Source organism: Callorhinus ursinus, unplaced genomic scaffold, assembly GCF_003265705.2.
Source record: "Callorhinus ursinus isolate GAN/ISIS: 27379988/994484 unplaced genomic scaffold, GSC_fseal_2.0 scaffold1, whole genome shotgun sequence".
NCBI lineage: Eukaryota > Metazoa > Chordata > Mammalia > Carnivora > Otariidae > Callorhinus > Callorhinus ursinus.
Window position 1 is genome coordinate 110,159,042 of NW_027397063.1, and position 26,481 is coordinate 110,185,522.

The 26,481-nt window shown below is 35.4% G+C and overlaps 1 protein-coding gene across 3 annotated transcripts in view; it reads left to right on the plus strand.

Annotated features, from left to right (window-relative positions):
* The window catches only part of XRN1 (5'-3' exoribonuclease 1), a 110,296-nt gene that overhangs the window by 43,081 nt on the left and 40,734 nt on the right, over positions 1-26,481 (plus strand). For all 3 annotated transcript variants that reach the window (XM_025881181.2, XM_025881188.2, XM_025881195.2), the window contains exons 19-27: positions 482-585; positions 3,246-3,377; positions 12,407-12,569; positions 14,807-14,920; positions 17,120-17,218; positions 19,682-19,797; positions 20,322-20,468; positions 25,068-25,157; positions 25,582-25,717. In XM_025881181.2, coding sequence (XP_025736966.1) covers positions 482-585; positions 3,246-3,377; positions 12,407-12,569; positions 14,807-14,920; positions 17,120-17,218; positions 19,682-19,797; positions 20,322-20,468; positions 25,068-25,157; positions 25,582-25,717 — 1,101 coding nt within the window. The remainder of the gene's footprint in view (positions 1-481; positions 586-3,245; positions 3,378-12,406; positions 12,570-14,806; positions 14,921-17,119; positions 17,219-19,681; positions 19,798-20,321; positions 20,469-25,067; positions 25,158-25,581; positions 25,718-26,481) is intronic.

Consider the following 26,481-nt stretch of genomic DNA (forward strand, 5'->3'; position numbering starts at 1 on the left):
GGTGGCTGGGTGATGGACACTGGGGAGGGTATGTGCTATGGTGAGCACTCTGAATTGTATAAAACTGATGAATCACAGACCTGTACCCTGAAACAAATAATACATTATATGTTAATAAAAAAATAAGGGAAAGGAAAAAAAATAAAACTCTATAAACAGAAATCTTGGGAAACGTGCTAGAAAGAAATAGAGTAGTTAGCAATAAAGGTACAACTTAGAGAAGGCAAATTAAGAAAACTAACTGAATTCAAGTGGGTGGAATAATTAGTTGGAGAGTAAAGTTGAGAAGAGCAGGAACTGTAGGGAATAAATGGCTTGAGTGAGCAAATGGTATTTTATATGTTTTAATTATTAAGTTGAGGTTTTTATTGATTTTAAAGACTTTTATAAACACAGCCAGCTTTTAATTCTTTAATTTTGCCTTTGTAAACTTTTCTCTTGGACCTGAAACATGAGTGAACTTTTCTGCTTTTACTTTAAGAGCGTAGAAAATATAGCTTCATCAGTGCTTGGAAAGTCTGTCTTTGTTAATTGGCCTCATCTTGAAGAAGCTAGAGTTGTTGGTATATCAGATGGAGAAACTAAGTAAGTAAGAGTTGATGTATATTTTTTAAATTCATATTTGTTTTGCTTACTTGATGGCTTTTAATGATACTTTTTAAAACTGATATAATTACTGTAAAAATATTTACATTCTATAGTGAAAACGAAAGTCTTCTGATCACACCACTTGATGTTCAACCATAGTACATCGCTGAAATATTTTAGATGCGTTTCTTTTCCCTTTTGCTTTCTTTTCCTTTTAATAACGTGAAAGTTCTATATCCTAATTTTTTGCTGGCAGTTATTATCATTTAGCAAATATATTTCTCTAACAAGAATGAATAGCATATATAACCTCACCTTTACCATGCCCCTCCCAGAGTTCATTTATTTTTTTAAATTTTTTATTGTTAATCACCATACATTACATCATTAGTTTTTGATGTAGTGTTCCATAATTCATTGTTTGCTTATAACACCCAGTGCTCCATGCAGAACATGCCCTCTTTAATACCCATCACCAGGCTAACCCATCCCCCCACCCCCCTCCCCTCTAGAACCCTCAGTTTGTTTTTCAGAGTCCATCGTCTCTCATGGTTCGTCTCCCCCTCTGATTCGCCCTTCATTCTTCCCCTCCTGCTATCTTCTTTTTTTTTTCTTAACATATGTTGCATTATTTGTTTCAGAGGTACAGATCTGTGATTCAACAGTCTTGCACAATTCACAGTGCTCACCATAGCACATACCCTCCCCAAAGTCTATCACCCAGCCACCCCATCCCTCCCCCCCCCACTCCAGCAACCCTCAGTTTGTTTCCTGAGATTAAGAATTCCTCATATCAGTGAGGTCATGTGATACATGTCTTTCTCTGATTGACTTATTTTGCTCAGCATAACACCCTCCAGTTCCATCCACGTCATTGCAAATGGCAAGATCTCATCCCCCAGGTTTTATTTAAATAATACATCAGTTTTTAAAAATACATAGCTTCTATTTAAGAAATAATTTCTTATTTTACTCAAGTTCACGATCATTTTGTCAATGATTATTTAGACAATTCTTTGTCATCTTTTATCTTTATTTCATGTAAATTTAGTCTGATTGTTGTTATTTTGTTATTTTTCATGTGTCTAGAACCTTTAAAAGTAATTTTTTCAGAGAAAATGTTGCATTTTCTGAGCCATTACATATTCAAGAGATCGTTTTTATTTTCCTCACACATAGGTTTAGAATTTTAGAGGCCCAGTCCTTTTTCCTTAGTTCTCTGCAAGCGTACTCCAGTTGTGTTCTATCATATAATTTTGTTGATGGGAGATCAGTGCCATTATGAATTTTTTTCTTCTGTGGGTATCTGCTTTTGTTGAGGTATCAAGAAATCTTGAGAATTCTTTTCTTTCTTAATCCTCAGAATTCAATTCCCCTCCCTTTTTATTGAAGTCCAGTTTATCAGTTTTTTTCTTTTACAGATCATGCTTTTGGTATAAGAACTCTGCCATAGGTCCCATAGCTTTTCTCCTATAATTTTACCTCATCCTTTTACATTTAAATCCATGATCCATTGTGAATTAATTTTTGTATTAGATATGAGGTTTAGGTCAAGGTTCATATATTTGCCTTATAAATGAATGTTCAGTTGCTCCAGCACCATTTGTTGAAAAGACAGCCCTTCCTCCATTAGATTGCCTTTACACCTTTGTCAAAAATCATTTGAGCATATTTGTGTGGGTCTATTTCTGGGTTTTCCATTTTATCCCATTTATCTGTATGTCTGTTTTTATGCCAGTACCACGCTGTCTTGTTACTGTAGCTATATATAAGTCTCAATCTTAGGTATAAATCTAACAAATTACATATAGGATCTGTATGCTGAAAAAAGCAAAACACTGAGGAAAGAAAGATTGAAATAAATGGTGAGATAAATGGAGATCCGTTTGGATCAAAAGACTCAACATAGTAAAGATACCAAGTCTATAAGTTTAAAGCAACGCTTATCAAAATCTCTCCCAGATTTTTATAGATGCAGAACAATGTATTCTAAAATTTATATGGAAAGGCAAAGAACAAAAATAACAATTTTGAAAAATAAGGCAGAAGGAATCACTCCATCTAAGTGTTTAAATTATTTTGGAGCAACTATAAATGATACTGTGTTTTAAATTTTAGTTTCCCCAGCTAGTATTAGAAATACAATTGATTTCTGTATGTTGATTTTATATCCTGGGACCTGGCTGACTAAGCTTACATCCCTGCCTCTTTCTTTGAAGAGTCCGGACCAGTTATTTTGTAGAATTTTGGATTTACCTGGTTGTCTCCTCTTAGGGTCATTTAACTTGGTCCTCCATCCCATATATTTCTTGTCAACTGGAAGTTAGGTATAATGGCTTGATCAGAATCAAGTTAAACTTTTTAGCAAAAATACTTTATTGAATTTGAGCATATTTTTTTAATTCTTTAAAAATTTATATTTTATTATGTAGTTTTTTTAAAGAGAAAATAAAATTTTTATATTTGAATGAAAATTTTTACAAGTCCTTTTTCTAAAATTTATGTTACAGTTAAAAAAAAAAAAAAAAAGGACACCTGGTTTTGTGCTGTTATACCACGTAGAAACCTTTCCACTTTGAAGACTTATACTGCTAGAACACTATATTAAACCATAAATTTGGGGGTAATATAATTTTAATTTTATTTTAATTTTTAAGATTTTACTTGGAAGAACCTCCAGGAACACAGAAGCTTTATTTGGGAAGAACTGCCCCACCATCTAAAGTGGTCCATCTTGGAGACAAGGAACAATCTAACTGGACAAAAGAAGTACAAGGAATTTCAGAATAGTGAGTGTCATAAATGTATTTAATGTCATAGAACTAGAATGTGATCTAATGTACTTGTTCTCAAGCTTATTTCCTGCTTAACATAGTAATCACTATGAATACTAACTACATCTTCATTTTATGTTCCAAAGAAAACAATGAGTTCTAGTTTAAAATAATACCTGATTAGGAGCAGTTATAGCCTTGCCCAGTTTGTCACTAAAATACTTCATCATGTACAAAAAAAGGCACAATCATATAATACTAGGAATAACAGTTAATAATAGTTAATAGGTTGCCATTGAATTTCTTGGCCGCATGTAAGTATTGAAAATAGGAAGGAAAATTTTCCTTTGTTCCTCACCTGCTCACTCTCCTACCTTCCCTACACCTAAGTCCCTTATGCCCCTGAATTCAGAAATGCTAGGTCTATACCAGCCAAATAACTAAGACACTAGCCCTACTCCATGATCCCACCATGACTTATCTTTTCTTCATCCAAGTACTAGAATTCTCTAAACCAAAACAGAATAATAGAGACTGGCAATAGCACATGGAATGGTGTTAGAAATGTATATCCATTACCCTTCCTATTAAAACTATAACATCCATTGGTAAATGGGGACTTTAAGGAGATGCCTCTTATACAATTTTGGAGCCAATACCAGGCTATAATATCCTTATTCAAAGATGAGTAAACAGGGAAAATGTAAAAAGACAATAAAAAACCATCCAGCTTAGGATGGATGGTGTATTCAGTTAAGCATCCAACTCTTAGTTTCGGCTCAGGTTGTGATCTCAGGGTTGTGAGATCGAGCCCATGTTGGGCTCTGCACTCAGCATGGAGTCTGCTTGAGATTCTCTCTCCCTCTCCCTCTGCCCCTCCCCTTGCTCACACTTGCACACTTTCTTTCTCTCTCAAATAAACAAATAAATCTTTAAAAAAAAAAAACAGTCCAGCATAAAACAAGATAAACATAGCTCTCGGGAGGTAGAGCTATTTTTGCCTTCTGACAGTACAAATTAGATATCCCTGTCATAGTTCATACTACACTGAATTTTATTTTATAGTTCATAAATAAAAATCACAATAATAAATTTATTTGTGTGATTACTTTAATGACCATTTCCTTAGATAGTGTGCTCCGTAAGGGTAGGGACCACATCTATTTTTGTTATTACTCTGTTCTCATTCCTTGGCTAATGCTAAGTCACTCAATAAAATATATATTTATTTGTTTAAGTGAATAGAGATTGTTTTGTTCGACTCCTTTGATTGAAAAGAAACTCATTCAAAATACTACAAGAGTTTAGACATTTGTTCATGTGTTCAACAATTATTACTTGCTAGGTTTAGTAGTTGGCACTGTAGATACCACGGTGAATAAAATCACACAGTCCACACTCACAGATAGCAAGAAGGGAAAAATGAAGGGGGGGAATCGGAGGGGGAGACGAACCATGAGAGACTATGGACTCTGAGAAACAAACTGAGGGTTCTAGAGGGGAGGGGGGTGGGGGGATGGGTTAGCCTAGTGACAGGTATTAAGGAGGGCACGTTCTGCATGGAGCACTGAGTGTTATACGCAAACAATGAATCATGAAAACACTACATCAGAAACTAATGATGTATTGTGATTAACATAACAAAATAAAAAAAATTTAAAAATCACACAGTCCCTACACTTACGAAATTTATGGCTGGTAGATGAGAAATGGGCATTAATGTCTTGTATGAATTTTTTTTTTAAGATTTATTTATTTGAAAGAGAGAGAGTGCATGTGTGAGTGGGGGAAAGGGCAGAGGGAGAGAATATCCAAGCCAACTCCCACTGAGCATGGAGCCCAATGCAGGGCTCAGTCTCAGGAGCCATGAGATCAGGACCTGAGCCGAATCTAAGAGTCATTTAACTGAGCCACCCAGGTGCCCCATCTTGTGTGAATTTTTGACCAAACTGTAATTATGATAATTGCTTTCAAGGAGTAGTTCTCTGAGACCATATAAAAGAGTTAGACTTAGCTAAGGAGGCATTTGCCTTAGAGAAAACTTAGCAGAGGAAAATGTTGATTAAACTGGTATCTGAATGTAGGGTAGGAGTTAGGCAAAGAGTGAAACGGGAGCATGTTTCAGGATGAGAAAAAGGTACATACAGAGTCTTGTGGCAAGTGGAAAAGTAGCATGTGTAACATTAATGATAATGACCAATGTGGCTGGAGTGTTGGAACCAAAAAGGAACCCTAATGAGGAAGATGAGGCAACAAAGGAAAAAGAACGAGGCAATCTGAGAGGTAGAGCAGCCAGGGAAGAGTTACCTCATGCAAGTCAAAGAAAAAGAGTGAAGAATAAGGGAATAAGTCATGTCAAATGTTATGAAGAAGATGCTAAGCAAGAGCAATTTTGATTGAGCAGTGGGGCTGTAAGCCAGACTAGTATGGGTGGAGGAATGATTGAGAGTGACAGAAATGGAAACATAATAGGAATAAACGACTTGAAACTTCAGTTGTGAAGTAAACCAAAAACTCTTGACCCCTTGTTCTACTTATTCTTTCCCGTATGGATGGTCTTGATCTTCTATGATGGCCACAAAGAGCAGAGATAACAATCAAAGCAGCACACTGCTGCTGAAGTTGATGGCAGTGTATGCTGGTTCACACAAAAGAATGATTTTTAGTGCCTGCCAGTTCAGGATCTCTTGTTAACCAAGTAGGGTAGACAAGGCTATGTGGATTCATAAGCAGGTTTATTTATTCTGGTTACCACTTTCTTAGACTGCTTTTTTTTTTTTACCACCATATTCCTCCCTCAAATCACCTCACATTTTGTCCCCTCCTCCTACACCTCCCCAGCTCTTCTATAATCTGTCTTCTAAGGTGAAATTCACAAGGCCTCTCGTACTCTTCCCCTGAGGGTTTGGTTTACTTTACTTGTGATTTTGCACATTATATCAGCATGAGGATCTCGTGGCTCTAATGATTAGGAGTAATGCTTATGCAGACCATCCTTAACTCTAAGACTTCTACAGCAAGAATGTAGAACCTACTTATTTCACTTATCTCTCCATATATCTTACTAACCAAGACATGTTCTCCTAAGTTCAGTACATCCTTTTTTTGTGAACGTAGCATATGACATATTTCCATGAGTACCAAATTATGTGATTTTATTTTTAGAAATCCTCTAAGTACATTAGACAATGTTGATACTTTTTTGTATTCCTATGTAACAGATTTCCTTTCTAATGAAAACTACCATTAAGACATAGCTGAAGAAGGACTTTGTGTTTGGTTTATTCAGAGAGATAGGATCATGTGTAAAAACAAATGAGAAGAGAGGTGCAATATTCAAAAGAAAGAAAACAATATATTTGAAGGATGGAACAAGATAGATTCTTAAAAAATATAAAAGGTAGCTCCTCTATTTTAAACAGGATGGTATACAAATATAGGTTGGTATGTGTGTTTGGCATGGGGCAGATGAGAAGCTCTCATTGGATGCCTTTTGTTTTCTTTGTAAAGTGAATGTTGAATTTAGCTATTGAGAATGGAGTCAGGGAAAGGGAGGTTGGTCTCAAATTTGAGTAAAGTAGAGGAGGTTTGAAAATAGTACTTGGGGGAGCACCTGGCTGGCTCATTCAGAAGAACGTGTGACTCTTGATCGTGGGGTCATGATTCGAGCCCCATATTGGGTGTAGAGATTACTTACATAAATAAATAAACTTTAAAAAGAAATAGTCCTTGGGGAAAATGGAAGAGTATCAGTTGATCAGAAAAACATGGTTGAATTATAGGCAATATTGAGGGCCCTTTTTGAAGTTGATCAGTTACAGGCCTAGAAAAAGCAGAGAGATTTAACTAGCACTGGATTTTGCTAGATGGATATAATGAAAAGACAAAGAGGCAAAGAAGTTTAGGATATTGGTGGGAATGTTACTAAATAGTGGACAATGGAATCTAAGTGGGATAGTAAGAGAAGTAAAGAAAGTAGAAGGTTAAGTTAATAGTTTCAGAGAAAGTAAAAGGGTCAGTGGATTGGAGATCCCAAATTAAGTTAATCATAAAGTGGTTGAACAAGCAAGTTGGATGGAGAAATTTTTAGACAATAAGATGTTGGGATTAATGATTTGGGAGGTGAACCCATTATGGGTGATGTCATGACCCAAGTCATAGCCATAGCATTAGATGGCTGAAGTGGAATGGAAAAGAAGGTTATTGGCAATAAGGAGATTGTGAAACTAAATTCCTGAGGTCTTAGGTAAGTTATTTATGTAAACACTGAAGGCATTCTGGAAGATGGTGGGCATAAGGGTAGAATAGAAAAGAGTAGAGTAGTTTACTATGAAGGATTTGAATGTCACAGTGGGTTGTAAGAACACCAACACCCTCTCCTAGCCCATATACAGTATGAAAACAAACAGCTACTCCTTGAGAGGGCTACATAGAGAACTGATGATACCTTCAGTTAAAGAGGTTGCTATTAAGGATATAATGGAGTGAAAAGGATTAGGAATTGGAGAAAGACGGAAGACAAGAAGAAAGACACAAGTACTTTATGGGATGCTATGGAGAAGATGATGCACTTGGAAGATAATTTGGAGTTCCAAAACCTTGTACCTCAAACAAGCAAGAGATGAATCAACCAAAAAAATGTGGTCACCAAAGGATTGGTGATAAACACCAATTATTAATAAATTATTAAAATACAGAATTATTTTTTAAGTACTAACTCTCATTTTACATAAGAAAAAGTTAAAGGATAGTTTTGTTTATAATTTAGAAAAGAAGAGATATAGTAAGTATCTTTAAAAATTTAATGCCCCACATCAGTTACCTTAACCCTTGGAACCTGCACTAGAGAGACAAGCCCCAAAACATCTGGCTTTGAAAACCAATAGAGCTTGTGTGCAGGAGAAACAGAGCTGTAGGAAATGGAGATTCTTCTCTTAAAGAGCTCCCATGTGGACTCAATTATCCCAGGACCCTGGTAGGGTAAAAGCTGAAGTTTGTAAAGTGCCAAGACCATATGGGAAGGACATTGATTTGCTAACCTTAGGTAACTGTTGGAGGGACAGGGGCCTGTTGGAATTCTTTCCAGGGATGAGGCATTGACAGGTGCCATTTTTGCATTCTTCCTCTACCTTGCTAGTGCCAAAGTTGGCAGGTGCCATTTTTGTAGTCTCCCTATATGGTAAAATAACACTAATATAATGTATGTCCAATTATACTTCAATTAAAAAAGAAAGAATACAGACTAGGGGCACCTGGCTAGTCAGTAGAGCACGTGACTCTAATCTCAAGGTTGTGAGTTTGAGCCCCAAATTGGAGGTAGAGTTTACTTAAAAATAAATAAACACAGGTGGGGCGCCTGGGTGGCTCAGTCGTTAAGCGTCTGCCTTCAGCTCAGGTCATGATCCCAGGGTCCTGAGATCAAGCCTGGCATCAAGCTCCCTGGCTTTGCGGGGAGCCTGCTTCTCCCTCTCCCACTGCCCCTGCTTGTGTTCTCTCTCTTGCTGTGTCTCTCTCTGTCAAATAAATAAATAAAATCTTTTAAATAAATAAACAAACACAGGTGTTTAAAAAAAAAAGAATACTGACTACAACACTGACCCCAAAGCAATAAAAGTGTAAGGTAAAAGCAAAAGTAAATAGAGAGGGGTGCCTGGGTCACTCAGTCGGCTAAGCCTCCAACTCTTGGTTTTGGCTTGGGTCATGATCTCAGGGTCCTGGGATCTAGCCCTGGGTCAGGCTCTACGCTCAGCTGGGAGGTTGCTTGAGGTTTTTCTCTGTCTCCCTCTGCCCCTGCCCCCCCCATACACGCGTGCACTCGCATGTACTCTCTCTCTCTCAAATAAATAAATCTTATAACTCTAGAGATTAGTTTTTCCTATTTTGAACTTTGTATGAATTGATTCATACATAATGTATTCTTTTGGAACCTGACCTCTTTTCCTCAGTACTGTGATTTTAATATTCATCTGTGTTGTTACTTATAGTTTAGTTTGTTCATTTTCACTGATTACATTGTATGAATATAGCACAATTTATCCATACTTTTTTGGATGGGCAGTTGTTTCTTGTTTGGAGCTTTTAGTGAATACATATGTATGCACTACTGTTAGGTACATAATTACAAGTGGAATTATTGCTTCATAGGATAATGCTTAAGCTCAGCTTTAGTAGATACCACCGAAAAGATTTACAAAGTGATTGTATCAATTTACATTCTTCCAGCAATTTATAAGAATTTCTTTTATCTCTTCCCTCATCAGTGCTTATTATTGTCCCTTACATTTTAGCCATTGCAATATAGTGATATTTCTTTTGGTTTAATTTGCATTTCCCTGATGAGCATCCTTTCATATTTGTCAGGCATTTGAATATGCTCTTTTGTGCAATGCCTGTTCAAATATTTTGCCCTTTTTCTGAGTTGATTACCTATCTCATATTTGGTTTTTTTTAAGATTTTTTAATTTATTCATTTGAGAGAGAGAGCGAGTGAGCACGAGAGCATGAGCACAGGCACAAGCAGGGGGGGAGAGGCAGAGGGAGAGGGAGAAGCAGACTCCCTGCTGAGCAGGGAGCCCGATGTGGGGCTCGATCCCAGGACCCAGAGATCATGACCTGAGCTGAAGGCAGAGGCTTAACCCACTGAGCCACCCAGGTGTCCCACTGTCTTTTATTTGTAATTTTCATTATTGATTTGTGATGTTATTCTCAATTTCAGAGAAAAGCCTTAAATAATTCATTATTAAATATGATTGCCATAGAAGGTTTTTTTTCAATCAATATTCTTTATCAGATAAAGAAAATTTCCTTCTATTCCTAGTTGGTTGAGAGTTTTTATCATTAATCAGTACTGATTTTGTCAATTTTTTTCTGCATCTGTCAAAATGATCATTTGATTTTTCTTTTTTTCTTTTAATCTGGTGAATCATGTTGATTGAATTTCAAATATAAATCTGTCCCTGAATTCCTGGAGTAAATCCTATTAGGCTATGATATATTATCCTTTTTATATGTAATTGGATTCAATTTGTTACATTTTGTTTAGGATTTTTGCTTTTATTTTCATGAGAAAGATTAGCAGATAATTTTCCTCTCTTGAGATATCCTTGTCATATTGGTAGCAAGATTACTGGCTAAATAACTTTTGAGTGAAAGTAGTAGGTTTTCCCATTGAATTTTTAGAAAATGGTAGTCGAGGGCACCTGGGTGGCTCAGTCAGTTAAGTGTCTGCCTTCAGCTCAGGTCATGATCCCAGGGTCCTGGGATTAAGTCCCGCATCAGGCTCCTTCCCCAGCAAAGAGACTGTTTCTCCCTCTGCCTGCCACTCCCCCCTCTTGTGCTCTCTCTCTCTCTCTGACAAATAAATAAATAAATCTTTAAAAAAAAAAAGAAAGAAAATGGTAGCAGAATGCTACATTTCAAAAATTGTTGGAAAACTTACGTTTCTTTTTTAAGATGGTGTGGCTTATTTCAGACCAAGGCTACCATTGAGAACAACAACATAAAAGTATCAGCTGCTATGAAAAAAACATATATATATATATATAATGTCATTCATCTATATACTATATTTATAGTATATATTTTATAATACATATATTTATATAAAAACACAAAATACAAAAATTTAAATTATGATATAATGAGCTCAGTAGATGGTCTGAATAGTAATATAGGCATACTGAAAATTCAGTCAGTGAGTTAAAAGTTGAAGCTGAGGGATTCCTTTAGCACATAGTACAAAAGCACGAAGAGATGAAAAGAGTATAGTTAATTTCTAATATTTCTCTAAAAAATGGAAAGGAGATAGAATAATATCCCTTGGATGAAGAATGATTTTATCTTTAGATCAGAGGTCAGCAGGTTTTTTCTGTAGAGGCCAGATAGTAAGTATCTTAGGCTTTGTAAGTTTGTCACAACTTGTTTGTGTTTGTCACAACCACTCAACTATGCTGTTGTAACACAAAAGCCATCATAGACAGTAAATAAATTGATGACTATGTTTCAGTAAAATTTTATTTACAAGAACTGGAGTCAGTCTAGATTTGTCTCATGATCGTAGTTTGCTGACCCCTACTTGAGATTGCAAAGGCCCACTGAATGCCCCTGTTAACCTCTTTTTGTCTTTCTGGATTCACCTATTATGTATGTTTTACAGAAATGGAATCCTATATAATATGTGGCCTTTTGTGTCTAACTTCTTACACTTAGCATATTTTTTAGGTTCATACACATTGTAACAGGTATCAGTACTTCTTTCTTTTTATGGCCAAATATTTTATTGTATGGATATACCACCTTTTGTTTATCCAGTCATCTCTTGGAAGACATTTGGGTTCTTTCCACCTTTTTGCTATTGTGAGTAATGCTGCTATGCACATTCATTTATAAATACTTGTTTGAGTACCTTTCCAGTTCTTTGTGTACATACCTAGAAGTGGAATTGCTAGACTTTTTGAAGAACTCTAAACTGCTTTTCACAGTGAGTGCACCATCTTGCATTCCCACCAGCAATGTACAAGTGTTTCAGTTTCTCCACATCTTTTCCAACACTTGCTATTTTCACTTTTTTTTTGTTATCCCCATCCTAGTGATTATGAAACACAAGAATTTCTTGGGGTGCCTGTGTGGCTCAGTTGTTAAGCATCTGCCTTCAGCTCAGGTCATGGTCCCAGGGTCCTGGGATTGAGCCCTGCATGGGGCTCCCTGCTCAGCAGGAAGCCTGCTTCTCCCTCTCCCACTCCCCCTGCTTGTGTTCCCTCTAGCACTGTGTCTCTCTCTGTCAAATAAATAAATAAAATCTTAAAAAAAAAAAAAAAGAATTTCTTATAGCACTTAAACGAGTTCTCATTTAATCACACAGGCATTGGGAGAGGTATCCATACAGTAAAAAACTAATGCAAAAAAATTTTAAGTTAGGTACTCAGAACTGCTAGCATATTTATTTAAATTTTATTTAAATATTTGATTATGAGTTGGTAGTTTATCATCCTAGAATATGTACATACTCATACATATCTACATTTATTTTTTATTCTTTCTTTTAGCTACCTAAGAAGGAAAGGAATAATAATAAATGAAACATCTGCAGTTGTATATGCTCAGTTACTCACAGGTCGTAAATACCAAATAAATCAAAATGGTGAAGTTCGTCTAGAGAAACAGTGGTCAAAACAAGTTCTTCCTTTTGTTTATCAAACTATTGTAAAGGTAAGTGTCCATCAAATCTCAATTGTATCTTAATGTACATTACTCCCACTGTATAAAGAAAAGACTATATCATATTTAATATTTATAAATAGAAGACTAATGCAGCAATGCATAATGGAGGTTATGATTTAATATAATCTGAAAAAACTAGTCTTTTTTTAATTTACGTATAATTGACATATTGGTTTCGAAGTGTACAAAATGATTCAATATTTGTATACACTGCCAAATGATCACCAATATAAGTCTAGTTACCATCTGTCATCAAAGTTACAAAATTTTTTTCTTATGATGAGAACTTTCAAGATTTACTGTTTTACAACTTTAAAATATGCAGTGCATTATTATTGACTAAAGTCACCACACTGTACATTATTACATCCCTATGATTTATTTATTTTATAACTCTAAGTTTGTACCCCTTAAGCCTCTTCACCCATTTCACCCATCTCCCCAAACCCCTTCCCTCTGGCAGCCACCAGTCTTCTCTGTATCTGTTACTTGTGTTGTGTTTTGTTTTATTTGTTTTGTTTTTTAAATTCCATATTAACTGAAGTCATATATTTGTCTTTCTCTGTCTTACTTCCCTTATCTTAATACCCTCATGTCCATCCATGTTGTTGCAAATGGCAAGATTTTCATTATTTTTTATGGCTGAGTAGTATCCCAGTGTGTGTGTGTGTGTGTGTGTGTAGAGAGAGAGAGAGAGACCACATATATATACATGGGGGTGGGGTGTGCCTGCCAGCTTCAGCAGGACACACCTGCCAATGCTAGCAAAATAAAGGAAGAACACAAAAAATGGCACTTGCCAGCACTTCTGTGCCCAGAGAAAGTCCCAACAGTCCCCTGTCCCTCTGGCAAACACTTTAAGATTAGCAAATGAATGTTTTCTAGGCACTTTCAAACTGCTGCTTTTACCCTGGATCTCAGGGCCAGTGAGTCTGCACACAAGCCCTTTATAAAAGTAGAATCTCCATTCCCTACAGCCTTTTGGGTCTCCTGGACATAAGCCCCATTGGTTTCAAAGCCAGATACTTTGGCGGCCTGTCTCTCCAGTGGAGTTTCCAAGGGTTGGAGTGCCTGATGTGGAACACAAACCCCTTGCTCCTCAAGAAGGAGATCTCTCCTGATTGTGGGTCTCCACATCAGGGGTGGGGTTTTTGGCAAGAGCGTGTCTCTGCCTCTCCTACCCATATCGATGTGTACCTTTTAGTCTGTTGTGGAGTTGCTGTTCACCTAGTTTTCAGGTCTTTTTAAGAGGGGGCTAATTGTTCCATACGTAGCTGAAGATTCGGTGTGTATCCATGGGAGGAGAGGAGTTGAGGATCTTCCTGTGCCGCCATCTTGAACCACCACAAAAACTGTAGTCTTTAAAAGGATTATTATAGGGGCGCCTGGGTGGCTCAGTCCGTTGAGCGGCTGCCTTCGGCTCAGGTCATGGTCCTGGGGTCTTGGGATCGAGCCCCACATCCAGCTCCCTGCTCAGCGGAGAGCCTGTTTCTCCCTCTCCATCTGCCTGCCACTCTGCCTACTTGTGCTCTCTCTCTCTCTCTGTCAAATAAATAAATAAAATCTTTAAATAAATAAATAAATAAATAAATAAAAGGATTATTATATGCTCAGACACTCACTCTGTGTGATTAGGGAACTTGTCTTTATTTATTTATTTATTTTTTAAACTTAATCTCTAATGAAAAAGCCCAGCATTAGCCTAACAGCCTGCAGTTTTAGAGTTTTATTCTCCAAAAAATGTTTGCCTTAAATAAATTAGTAAATAAATAAATAAAGGCATTTGCTTTTGTGTTTGTAATTTTGGGTGTGATGAGGAGACAAAATTTTTTTAAAGTGTGTATTGATCCTGTAATTTTGGGAAACAGTATAGTGTAGTGATTAAGAGCACAGACTGCCTGAGTTGACTTTTTAGCTGTATGACCTTGGGCGAGATTTCATCCCCTTTCTATGCCTGAGTTTCCCCATGTGTAAAGTGAGGCTAATAATGATCTGTGCTATAGAGGGTTATCTTGAGGATGAAATGAACTGATAAATGTATGCAGTACCTAGAAGAATGGCATATAAAGTCAATACATTTTAGCTACTAGTATTGTTACATAGAAAATCTTTACACTTCACATTTGCAGACAGCATAGTAATAACCCCAGAGGAAGAACAACTTGATGTGCAATCCATAGAAATTTTTACTGTGATAATTTACTTTTATATTTCATTCTATATAGGACATCCGAGCTTTTGACTCCCGTTTCTCCAATATCAAAACATTGGATGACTTGTTTCCTCCTAGAAGTATGGTCTTTATGCTGGGAACCCCCTATTATGGCTGCGCTGGAGAAGTTAGTTCCTGTTATTGTTACTAATTAAATTTCTTTCTAGTTTTAAGTTAATATAGTTATTTAACTTCTCTTCACTTAGGTATAAGATAAAATGTAATACTGAAGGGGAAAAGATTCATTTGTCTAACTTATGAACACAGTATTTGACTATATATCTTTCGTCTTGAGCAGGTTGGGGTCAGGAGGCAGGGGAAAAAGAATTCAAATCCTAATCTCTTATTTAGCAGGTTTATTCATTATGGTAGTATGGATGAAGCAATTATGAAATTATTTTAGTTGTATTATTGGGTTGATGAACTTGTAAATGTGTTGATATTTGAGGAACTCCAGTTCTCACATGGAAAAAGATACATGTAAATATGAAATGGAAGAATGCAAGAAGGAATTTGTGGAGACAGATTAGAATTGAAGGTATTAATGTGAACTCATGATTTTTAAAATACGTGTGTATACATGTATGTATATGGGCACACGTGTATGGATATATATGTATATTTGTATGTGTATGAATGCATATATGCCTGTACATACACATATGTTTTAGCTCTATTTGCTCAAAAGGATAAGAAGCCAAGATACTTCAATAACAGTGAACACATAAAATCTGCAGGTTTGACTTCTAATAACATACTCCACTGAAAGCTTCTCAGAGAAATGGCCCATTACAGGGTTGGGGCAGGGTAGGTACAGGATTAGCCTGGAACCACTTGTTATGCCAGAAAGTAAGGAAGTGCTCAAAAGAGTGATGGGACCATATCACATAAACACAGAAACCTATTTAAAGGGGCTCCTACCAAAGTGGCCAAATCTGGGACAGTTTGAGTACCAAAATAATGAACTACAGTAATGGATTATAAACCATTGGGGGGGGATAGGAATTAATGATTCCATAGTGATAATGAATAAGTAAAAGGGAAAGGAAGGACTCTTGCTGACAGGATATATATATCCTGTCAAAGGTAAATGGAGAGAGTGCTAGAGTTGGAAAACTGTCATTTTATAAGCATTACGATAAAGATTGAGTCAAGCAACAATCATCATTGGAAACTAAATCTAGGGGGAATTTTTTATCTGAGTAGGATATTTTCATGGCCTTAGAAAGTGTCTTCCTACAGACTGTTAATTAGTTGTAAGAGGAAAAAAAACCTAATTGGACATTGAAGAAAGTGAGCAATATCATGTACCTCCATATGTGATACCTAAGAAGGACACATCACCCATGCACTATTCTGGCTGGGAATATATGAGTTTAACTTAATCATAAGGAAGCATCAGACAAATCCAAAATGAGGAACTTTTGTTTTTAAAGGCAGGATGAAGAGGGAAGAATGACCTTATTCTTCAAAAATGTCAATGTTATAAAAGACAAACGCTTTGGATATAGTCTAGATTTAAGGAGGCTAGAGCTATGACAACTAAATGCAATGTCTGATCCTAGCCTAGTTTCTGTAGTAGAGGGAGAAAAGGGTTTTCTTTATTATAATATAGGAACAATTTTAGGTCAACTGTGACAAAATTGGAATATGGACAGTTGATTGAAGTCTTTTATCAATGTAAATGAATATACTTAGTAACTGTACTGTGGTTATGTAATAAAATATCCTTCTTAGGAAATATACACCAAAATATTAAAGGGTAAGGGACATGATATATGTAATATACCCTCAAAAAGTTCAAAAAAATAATCATGTATATGTAAATACACAGAGTATAAATGTTGAAGCAGATGGAGTAAAATGTTAACATCTAGGTGAATGTTTTACAAGTGATCTTTGACCTGTTTTTGTGTTTGTAGCTTTTTGGTAATTTAAAATTATTTGCTAACAGCTATTGAAGCAATGTACAATGACTCAAATTTGCAATATAATCACATTCATTTATAATTTCTGAGAGAATTTCCAGTATCCAACTTTACCGTCTTACTGTATTTCAGAAATAAACACTGTTCAGGGTGGGGGGATGGGTTAACCTGGTGATGGGTATTGAGGAGGGCACGTTTTGCATGGTGCACTGGGTGTTATGAACAAACAATGAATCATGGAACACTGCATCAAAAACTAATGATGTAATATATGGTGATTAACATAACAATAAAAAAATTAAAAAAAAAAAAGAAATAAACACTGTTCAAATAAATAGAAAAGTAAATACAATGTGAAAGAGACTAAAACAAACTGTGATTTTCTTTTTCCCTCCAAGGTTCAAGATTCAGGGGATGTGATTACAGAAGGTAGGATTCGTGTGGTTTTCAGCATTCCATGTGAACCCAATCTTGATGCTTTAATACAGAACCAGCATGTGAGTACCATAGTCCATATTGCTTAATTTAGAATTGATAAACTTTAAAAGTGGTAGAAGCATATTTTTACCATCTTCTCTGAATATATTATAAATATTTTTATGTAATACTGATTAAATTATCTCACAGTTGCATCTAGTATTTAAAAATGAGTGTGGGGAATCTGTGCTCAAATTTCATGCAAATGTTCAGGGGAGGGGCACCTGGGTGGCTCAGGTCATGATCCCAAGTTCCTGGGATCGAGCCCCAAGCCCCAAGCCCCGCATCTGGCTCCCTGCTCAGCGGGAAGCCTGCTTCTCCCTCTCCCTCTGCCACTACCCCTGCTTATGCACTCTCTCTCTCTCTCTCTCTCAAATAAATAAAAATAAAAATCTTTAAAAAAAATGTTCAGGGGAAAAAAATCACTGAAATCCCATTATTAATCTATAACAGTTTTTATGGGTTATCATGTTTAAGCTTAAGAAGGGGCACATTTTTTAGCCCACCCTCTGGGAATAGACTTAGATTTTTTTTTAAATAAACTTTTCATAATCAAAGCCTACATTTTTAGTTACAAGTAATGGCCTTTCTGCAATGGAAGCTAAAGATGAACAATCACTAGAAAAAATTGGGAAACTGCCTTTAAATTCACAGCATCCTTTTTTAGGACCTTTTTCTCCAAAGATGTTCACTGGCCTCCTTTATTTTTCCCTATTACAATAGGAGGAGGATTCTGATATCTGTTGTATATTCTTATTGTGACTAGATAATTAATTTGACTGAAGTTAATTCACAATCAGCCAGCTATTGATACTTACACTTTTATTCTCTCTAATTGTAAATTCTAAAGCTTTATATCCTGTAGGATGAACTCAAGGCATTGAACATCAGCATATACTTGAGGAAACTTTATGGAAGGCAGACAAGTCCCTAAATTCTTACCATCAGGTGTCTTTGGAGAAAGAATTCAGAAAGCACAGTCAGGAAACCAGAAGAGTGTCCCATTTGATTAAGATGCTGGAGCTCTCTGTTCTGGGAGTTAGTGGAGGTAGAACAACTTACTTATGTTCCTCCCTAGCTTTTTCTAGATCTGAATGAACCTGCCCACCTCCAACGTACAGTGTTGCTAGGCATGCCTTCTCCACTATGCTCTCTTTCTCTTTACATACTTTATTTAACTTTTACTCAAGCCTTCTTTCTCTACCCCAATGTTCTCTGCTTTTTATTTTACATTTTCTAGAATATTTGTGATGGTCTTCATCAATTTTAGTTATACCATAACCAAATACTTCTCAAAAGGAATACCATTGGTGTTTTGGATAGGACAACAATGTGTAAAATAGGACTGTCCTATATATGACAGCATAGTTGGCATCTTTGTCCCCTGGACACTAAGAGGTAGTAGCCCACGCCAATAACTGAATCATGTGCCCCTATACATTTCCAGATGCTTATTAGAAAAATAAGTGATACTACCTGTGATAGAGAACTACTACCTTATTTCTTCCTATCTATTCTGGAAAGCATATTTGATTTGTCTGTATTATTTCTAAACCTAATAATGCTCTTGATGGAAAAACTATACTGCATTCTTTACCAAGAAAGATATTAACATATTTTGATAATGAATTTATATATTTCATGCAGCTAAAAAAATTTATTCATTTGGGGGTTATTGTGGACATATAAAATATGCATATGATTCATATAAATATGTACTATATTTATACATATTCATATGAATATAGTATATGAAATCCATATAAAATGTGTGTCATTATTATGCATTATGTTAGGATTATATGGTAGCTTACCCTTTTTGGTACTGGATTTATAATTTGCTTCCTGGTTAAAAATTATATGATCTGATATATTTTTTTTTAATCTTCATAGTTTCTTCCCTTAAGTACACAAATTAAGGTTATATTTCTTTGTACTAATTATAAGCCTATACATACTTCTTATTTTCATATGATAGTAAATATAAGGGGAGATGAATATTACTTATATTCATATATGAAGAACATTTTTAATTTTGCTCAGTAGCAACTGTTTTGATGACATACTCATGTTTTAATTCAATGTAATAATCATCAAGGCCTCATTATGTCCCAGTACTTTACTAGTCCTTACTTGGAATATGAAAATTAATGTTTAAAAATAGTTCTTGCCTGCAGAGTTTGCCATTTAGACTTACAGTAGACTTTATTTCTTGAGACAGTTTCACAAATTGTATATTTCCTCCCCCTTTCATCCATCCTTGGGAATTCTGTCCTTTAAGGAGAGAGAGGAGCAGAAAAATTCTGCCTACAGATCCTTTCAAAAAAAAAAAAGGGAAATGGATCACTTACTTTTGAGAATCCTTATATTGCCACATTCCAATGGTTAGTGATGTCTTGATTATCTCCAGATTTTAAAGGTAAAGAAATAACATTTGATGCTTTGTGTTTCCATAATTGACCTTTTTGTTTTTATATTTAAAGAAATATTCTATAAAGTACAACCCAGGATATGTGTTGGCCAGTCGTCTTGGAGTGAGTGGATACCTTGTTTCAAGGTTTACAGGAAGTATTTTTATTGGAAGAGGATCTAGGAGAAAGTAAGTTTATGTTAGAGAAATTTATTTAAAGTGGCAGAAAAAATTAAATGATAAAGATAAACTGGTTAATATTTTAGTATTTATTTTCTTTTATTAATTGCTCTGAATTTTCTTTAAAAATTATGCATAAATTCCTCTGATGGTGATCTTTCATCTAAATGGGACATGTTTTAGGTGTTTGGAAAGACAGTTCTTATTTTTAGCAGCTAACAAATTGAACCTTGAAAAAAGGTATCAGAAGGTGTGTGTGAATCTCAATAATATATTTCCCTGCATTTTCTTATTTCATTCTCTTCTCTAGATACATAATCTATTTATATGATTTGTTAACTTGGGTTTCAAAGCCTTACTGCTACTTTGGAAATAACCATGAAACCTATAGAACAATCAAAACTAAATTTTTCTAAGAATTTTTTGAAAGCAAAACTTTTTGTATTTTTTGAACAAAATTTTAAAACTGTGTGTGTGTGTGTGTGTGTGTGTGTGTGTGTGTGTGTGTGTGTGTGTGTGTGATTTAAATTCAGCCCTCATGGAGACCATAAAGCAAATGTGGGTTTGAATCTCAAATTCAACAAAAAAAATGAGGAGGTACCTGGATATACCAAGAAAGTTGGAAGTGAGTGGATGTATTCATCTGCAGCAGAACAACTTCTTGCAGAGTACTTAGAGAGGTAAGTGCCTAACAAGATCCTACTAAGCATCCCAAAAGTGTGGGAAATGTAATAACTATTTTGCTTTTGCTGATACCAATTTTAGACAAAAAAATGTTTCCTTTGGTAAAATGTGACATATTACATATAAACTTAATTTTATATCATGGAGCATCATAGCTATTAGCTAAAAGAAAATAGAAAAATACTGTATATTATTTATTTATTTTTATTTTATTATGTTATGTTAATCACCATACATTACATCATTAGGTTTTGATGTAGTGTTCCATGATTCATTGTTTGCATATAACACCCAGTGCTCCATTCAGTATGTGCCCTCTTTAATACCCATCACCAGGCTAACCCATCCCCCCACCCCCCTCCCCTCTAGAACCCTCAGTTTGTTTCTTAGAGTCCATAGTCTCTCATGGTTCATCTCCCCCTCCGATTCCCCCCATTCATTTTTCCCTTCCTGCTATCTTCTTCTTTTTTTTTTAACATATAGTGTATTATTTGTTTCAGAAATGAAAAAAAGATGATGATAATTGGCCTCCTTTTTTTTAATTTTTAATTTTTTTAATTTTGTTTTTGTTTTTGTTTTTTTAAGTAATCTCTATACCCAGTGTGGGGCTTGAACCTACAACCCTGAGATCAAGAGTTGCACTCTCCACCAACCAGGCCAGCCAGGTGCCCCTTGGCCTCCCTTTAATGAAAATTTTCCTTAACTTGCTATCATAAATTATTCACTACTTTGCATGTCTATGTTAGTAGTAAGAGGATTGGTATGGATGAACAAAACAACTCTTCACACAGTGGATTTTCTGAGTCTTAAAACTCCAACCAGATAATAGGTTGCTATCCTAAAATTACTGAATTTTATGCTGAAATGGTCTAAGAAATCAATAAATCTCAGCTCCTCATTATAAAAATGAGAAAACTGTGTTGAGATTAACTGAGTTAGTGACAAAGATCTATAGGGAAAACGTTTACTTCTCATTCACAATTGAATATTCATTCCTTTGTTCTACTGGTTTCTAACCTTGTATTTGAGGATCCTCTTAGTTTACTAGGGCTGCCATAATGAAGTAGCACAAACTGGCTTAAAACAACAGAAATTTATTGTCTCACAATTCTGGAGACCAGAAGTCCAAAACCAAGGTGTTTGGTAGGGCTATGCTTCCTTTGAAGATGGTAGGAAAGGAACCATTCCATGCCTCTTTGCTAGCTTCTTGTAGCCTCACACATTTGTTCTTAACTCCAGTCCTCCACCTTCCCGTGTTCTCCCTGTACATCTTCACATCATCTTTTCTCTGTTAATGCCTGTCTTTGTCCAAATTTCCTCTTTTCATAAAGATACTTCATAAAGATAAAAAAAATCATGTTAGATTAGGGCCCACCCTAAAGGCCTCATTTTTATTTTATAACCTCAATAAAAACCTTATTTTCAAATAAAGTCATATTCTGAAAGTAGTAGGAGTGGGACTTCTATTTCTTTTGTTCACTTCCATATTTCTTTCAAATGTTGTATTTATCCTACTTTTTCATTATTTTTCAACTTGACATATACATTGATTTCATACCATGAAAGATGAAGCTTTAGCTCTCTTCTGCTACCTCCCCTATTTCCTCACCTTCCTGCACATACACACACACACACGTGTGTGTGTGTGTGTGTATTTCCCCTTTCATTATAGTTGTATTAAATCTGTATTTAAGGTTTACTTGATTGAGATAATGTAAATGGTCACAAGTGGACCCTGTAGAATATTATGGTTGCATTTCCTTTCTGTACACATTTTTGTCTTCCCCATCTTGTTTAATTATTTGCTTATTGTCTATATTCATATAACTAAGTCAGCCCTAAACTCTTTGTCATAGCTGAAAGACTTAATATAGTCAAAACAGATCAGGAGATCTCTCAGTTCCATTTTTTTTCTCATAGACTTCCTCCTTTAAACCTTCTGTCTTCCTGCTTCAGTGTAAACTAATTGTTTTCTAGGGCTATCACACAGCTCTCATTCTAGAGTTTCTCTCTACTGTCTAGGAATTCCCTTCACCATTCTGCTTTGTAGGATTCTTTTATTTCCTGGCTTTCATATCTTTCTCTGTTTTATGTCTCCAGTTTGATGGGGCACTTAATCTGGTAGCTTCCTGAGAGAGCTTGTGGGTCTGGAAATGTCTTTATTCTTCCCTGACCAGAGTTGGTTGATAGCTGGCCTGGGTGTAGAATCCTAAATTGGAGATTATTTTCCCTCAGAATTTGAAAAGTACTGCTCTATTCTCTTTTTGTTTCCTTTGCTGGTGAGAAGTCCTGTGCCATTGTGATTCTGAATCTTTGTGTGTGATCTGTTTTCATTTTCTGAAATCTTTTCAGAATCTTCCCTTTATCAGTGCTGTTTTAATAATATGATGACATGTGCCTTAGTATGGGTCTTCTTTCTTTCCTTTGGCTATTCAGTCCTTTCACACTTAAAACTGATGTCCTTCCATTCTGAGAAAACTTCTTGCATTATTTCTTTGATAATTTCCTCCTCTCCTTTTTTTTTCTGTTCTTTCTGACACTTCTGTTAGATGATAGACCTGGATTAATCCTCTTAATTTTCTTATCTCTTCTCACCGATTTTCTGTATTGTTACACTTCTGTTCTACTCTGTGGGAGATTTCTTCAACTTACATCATTTTTATTTTTATTTGATTTAATCATTTTTAATTTCTAAAAGTGTGTCCTTTTTCTCTGACATTCCCTTTTTATAGTGTCTCTTTCTCTGAAGATGGTAGTTCTCATTTTTCTTCTCTATATTTTCTGTTTTCTCCAAATTGCTCTTTTTTTTGTTTGATTTGATTGTACCTTTCACATTAAAGATTTTTTCTTTTTTACTTGTCTGGGGGTTCTTTGGTGTCTAATCATATTTAAGGATGAGGCACTAAAAATCTGATTGGAAATTTAGTGTGCTTTGGTGGGGCTTGTCAGGTGGGACTTTGCTATTTTTGCAAAGGACCTCCAACTATCACTACCTGTATGTGTATATTTTCTCTCAGGTTGGCTAGTTTTCCTAGAGAGGTAGCCTCCAGCCTTTTCCTTGGAGGACAGATGTGAGGAACAAAACTGACTTCCAGTGTTTTGGATATTAACCAGGGTAAAGGGAACTTACTATGTAATGGATACTATGAAATGCCCTCCAAACCTTCCTTTAAAGGACTTATTTCTATGGCAGCTTAAATGCTGTTGTCTGACAGCCCTCAGCTGTGAGCTCTCTTCACGAGTTGCCTTGCAGAAGAGAACTGCCTCCCCTAAAGTTATATCCCCTTCCCACAACAGCCACAGATCCAACACCTGATCTGCAAGGAGGTGAGAAAGACCCAGCGGACCTGATTGCCCCAGTTCAGGATAAATCTGAAGACCCATCCTAGTTTGAGATCTCTGTAGGACTGACCAAGGAGTTCATTAACAGTGGATCACAGCCCAACTTCTCCCTCTGCCCAATTCTGCTTCCTTCCTTTTTTCCTTCCCTTCTACATGTGTTCCACAAGAGCTCTCTGATAAACTTTCTTCTTGCTTACTTTCATCTTAAGAGTGTGCTTCCTAAAGAAGTTACACTTCCTAGCCTGCTTCCTAGCAACATGTTATGTAGTAGTTACACTTTCGTTAATTCCCTGTCATCTCTTCATGCCCTACCCACCCATCTCCCTGTGCCTTGTATACCTAAAGCTAGAGCAGCCCCTGTTCAACCTCTCCAAAAGATAAACTGCAAACAGGTCTTACGCTGGGGTGAAGGTGAGTAAGCACATGATCATCCAACTGCTTATTATACAAAATTTTCAACTAAAAGCCTAGTAAACTTCACCCTGCCCATACTATGGCGTTACAATGTACCTGGAGCCCATAATTCCTGCGCTTTTGCAGACTTGCACAGTTTAAATTATCTTGCTTGTTGTTGACTTCCCACCCTGGTTGCTTAGGGTGCAGCTTTTTGCTGTCTTTCAAACCAGTTAATGCTTACCCATCCAGTTTCCAGTTTCTAAAATTTTGTTAACAACTCATATACGCTATCAGACTTACCACTTCTCTTTTCATGTCTTTCTGGGTCTATGCCCTATTTTATACTTTACTCTATTTTTAGTAGGTTGGGAAGTGAGCAAAAAATTAAGCACATGTTCAATCTGCTCTGTGCACTTAAAAGTCCTGCACTATTCAGGAAGCAAGGGAGTTTTGAGGAATATCAAAAGAAACTTCTAATGTATTTTAATTTTCTTTATTGTGGGGTACTCCAGCTTCGTTGTGAAAATTAGAAAATGAACATGTAGATATTAGTTTTGTCCATTTATCACCCATCATTATGATCTGAGGGCGATTAGAGTCAGTAATTGAATAAGTAATTAAAGTTTATTACAGTTTATGAATTGAATCATTTCTCCTTCAGCTACTGAAAGTTTTTTGAGGGCCTGTGAATACTTTCAAATCATTTAGTCTCTATCCCTTATTAATACTCTGTGTGTTACAATCAGTCCTCAATATGTTTTATATGTCCCCTTGGGATCCAGAATTATTTGATAGGGAAGTTTATGTGAAGTTAGCCATATATATTTTCTAAGCAGTATTTTTGTTTGTTTGGCTAGAGCTCCAGAACTATTTAGTTATATAGCCAAAAATAGCCAAGAGGATGTATTCTATGAAGATGACATTTGGCCTGGAGAAAATGAGAACGGGTAAGCAAAATTTGTGGCATTTATTGGCTCATAGTTCAGCTTAGTGTTCCAGTGAAAGGTACAGTAGCTAGCTTATCAAGAATTTATATTACTTTTGTGAGGAGGGTTTCATATATATATATACATATATATATATATATAATTTCATATATATATTTACTTTAAGATCTTCAGATAACTTATTTCACTTATATCAGTAAAGTACTTTTATTAAACTAATTTTGTGGGTTTTTTTAAGTTACTGAGAAGTAATATGTCCATGTTCACATTAGATTTATAACTAGCCCCAATTAAGTTTAGTGATTAATTATTAATTATGTATTTTATGTCTTTTATAATTCACAGCCTTCAGGAAATTTATATTAGGCCTTTTGTATAAAACCTCAAAGTTTTAATCATTGTGAAAAAATTGTTTTTAATGTAGTGCCGAGAAAGTTCAAGAAATTATTACTTGGCTAAAGGGACATCCTGTCAGTACTTTGTCTCGTTCTTCTTGTGATTTACAAATTCTGGATGCAGCTATTGTTGAGAAAATTGAGGAAGAAGTCGAAAAGTGCAAGGTACTAATTTTCGATAACCCAAGATGTTTGGTGAGATTTGAAGTTAAATGGACTATATATCATCCTACAAATAATTTAATTTTGTTTCAACCAAATAAAACATGAACTCAGTGATTTTAATTTATGTCAGGTAATCCTTTAGTTTAAAAAAATGTTCCAGCCATTTCCAGTGGCCATTAATAAGTTTATCTGAATAAAAAGAAATGTACTTTAATATATAAAAGCTATAACATTTAAATTTTATGTCCTAATGGTGTTTCTAATTTTAGGAATTAATATTCTGTAATTCTGGCCAAAATACAAAGTTTGTGATTAAGAGATAATCTTAATCCCCTCTTCTTCCTATTCTAAGTTCTTTAAAGACATAGTTCTTTTTTATAGAACATAAACATTGTGTTTAGTTCACTTTTACAGAATCACTTCTAAAGTGTACTTTCCCATCCACAAACACATTCAATATTTTTTAAATCCTATTTAATCTTTCCTATTTTTTTATGTCTTGATTTTAAAAAGCAATAATCTTCTGTGTAGACAACTATTTTACTTATTTTGATCCTCTATCTTGATATAATGGAAAATGGATTGATTATATTCCCTTTATAACTTTTGATTTTGTTTTCCACACATTTGCCTTTTTATTAAAATGATGTTGCTTTGCTAACACAGGAGTCTAATAGCAAACTAAGTTAAGAAGTGGGCTCTGAAGCCATTTTCCCCCATTTCTCTTTCAATACTTTTAACCTTAGGCAAGATACTTAAGATAC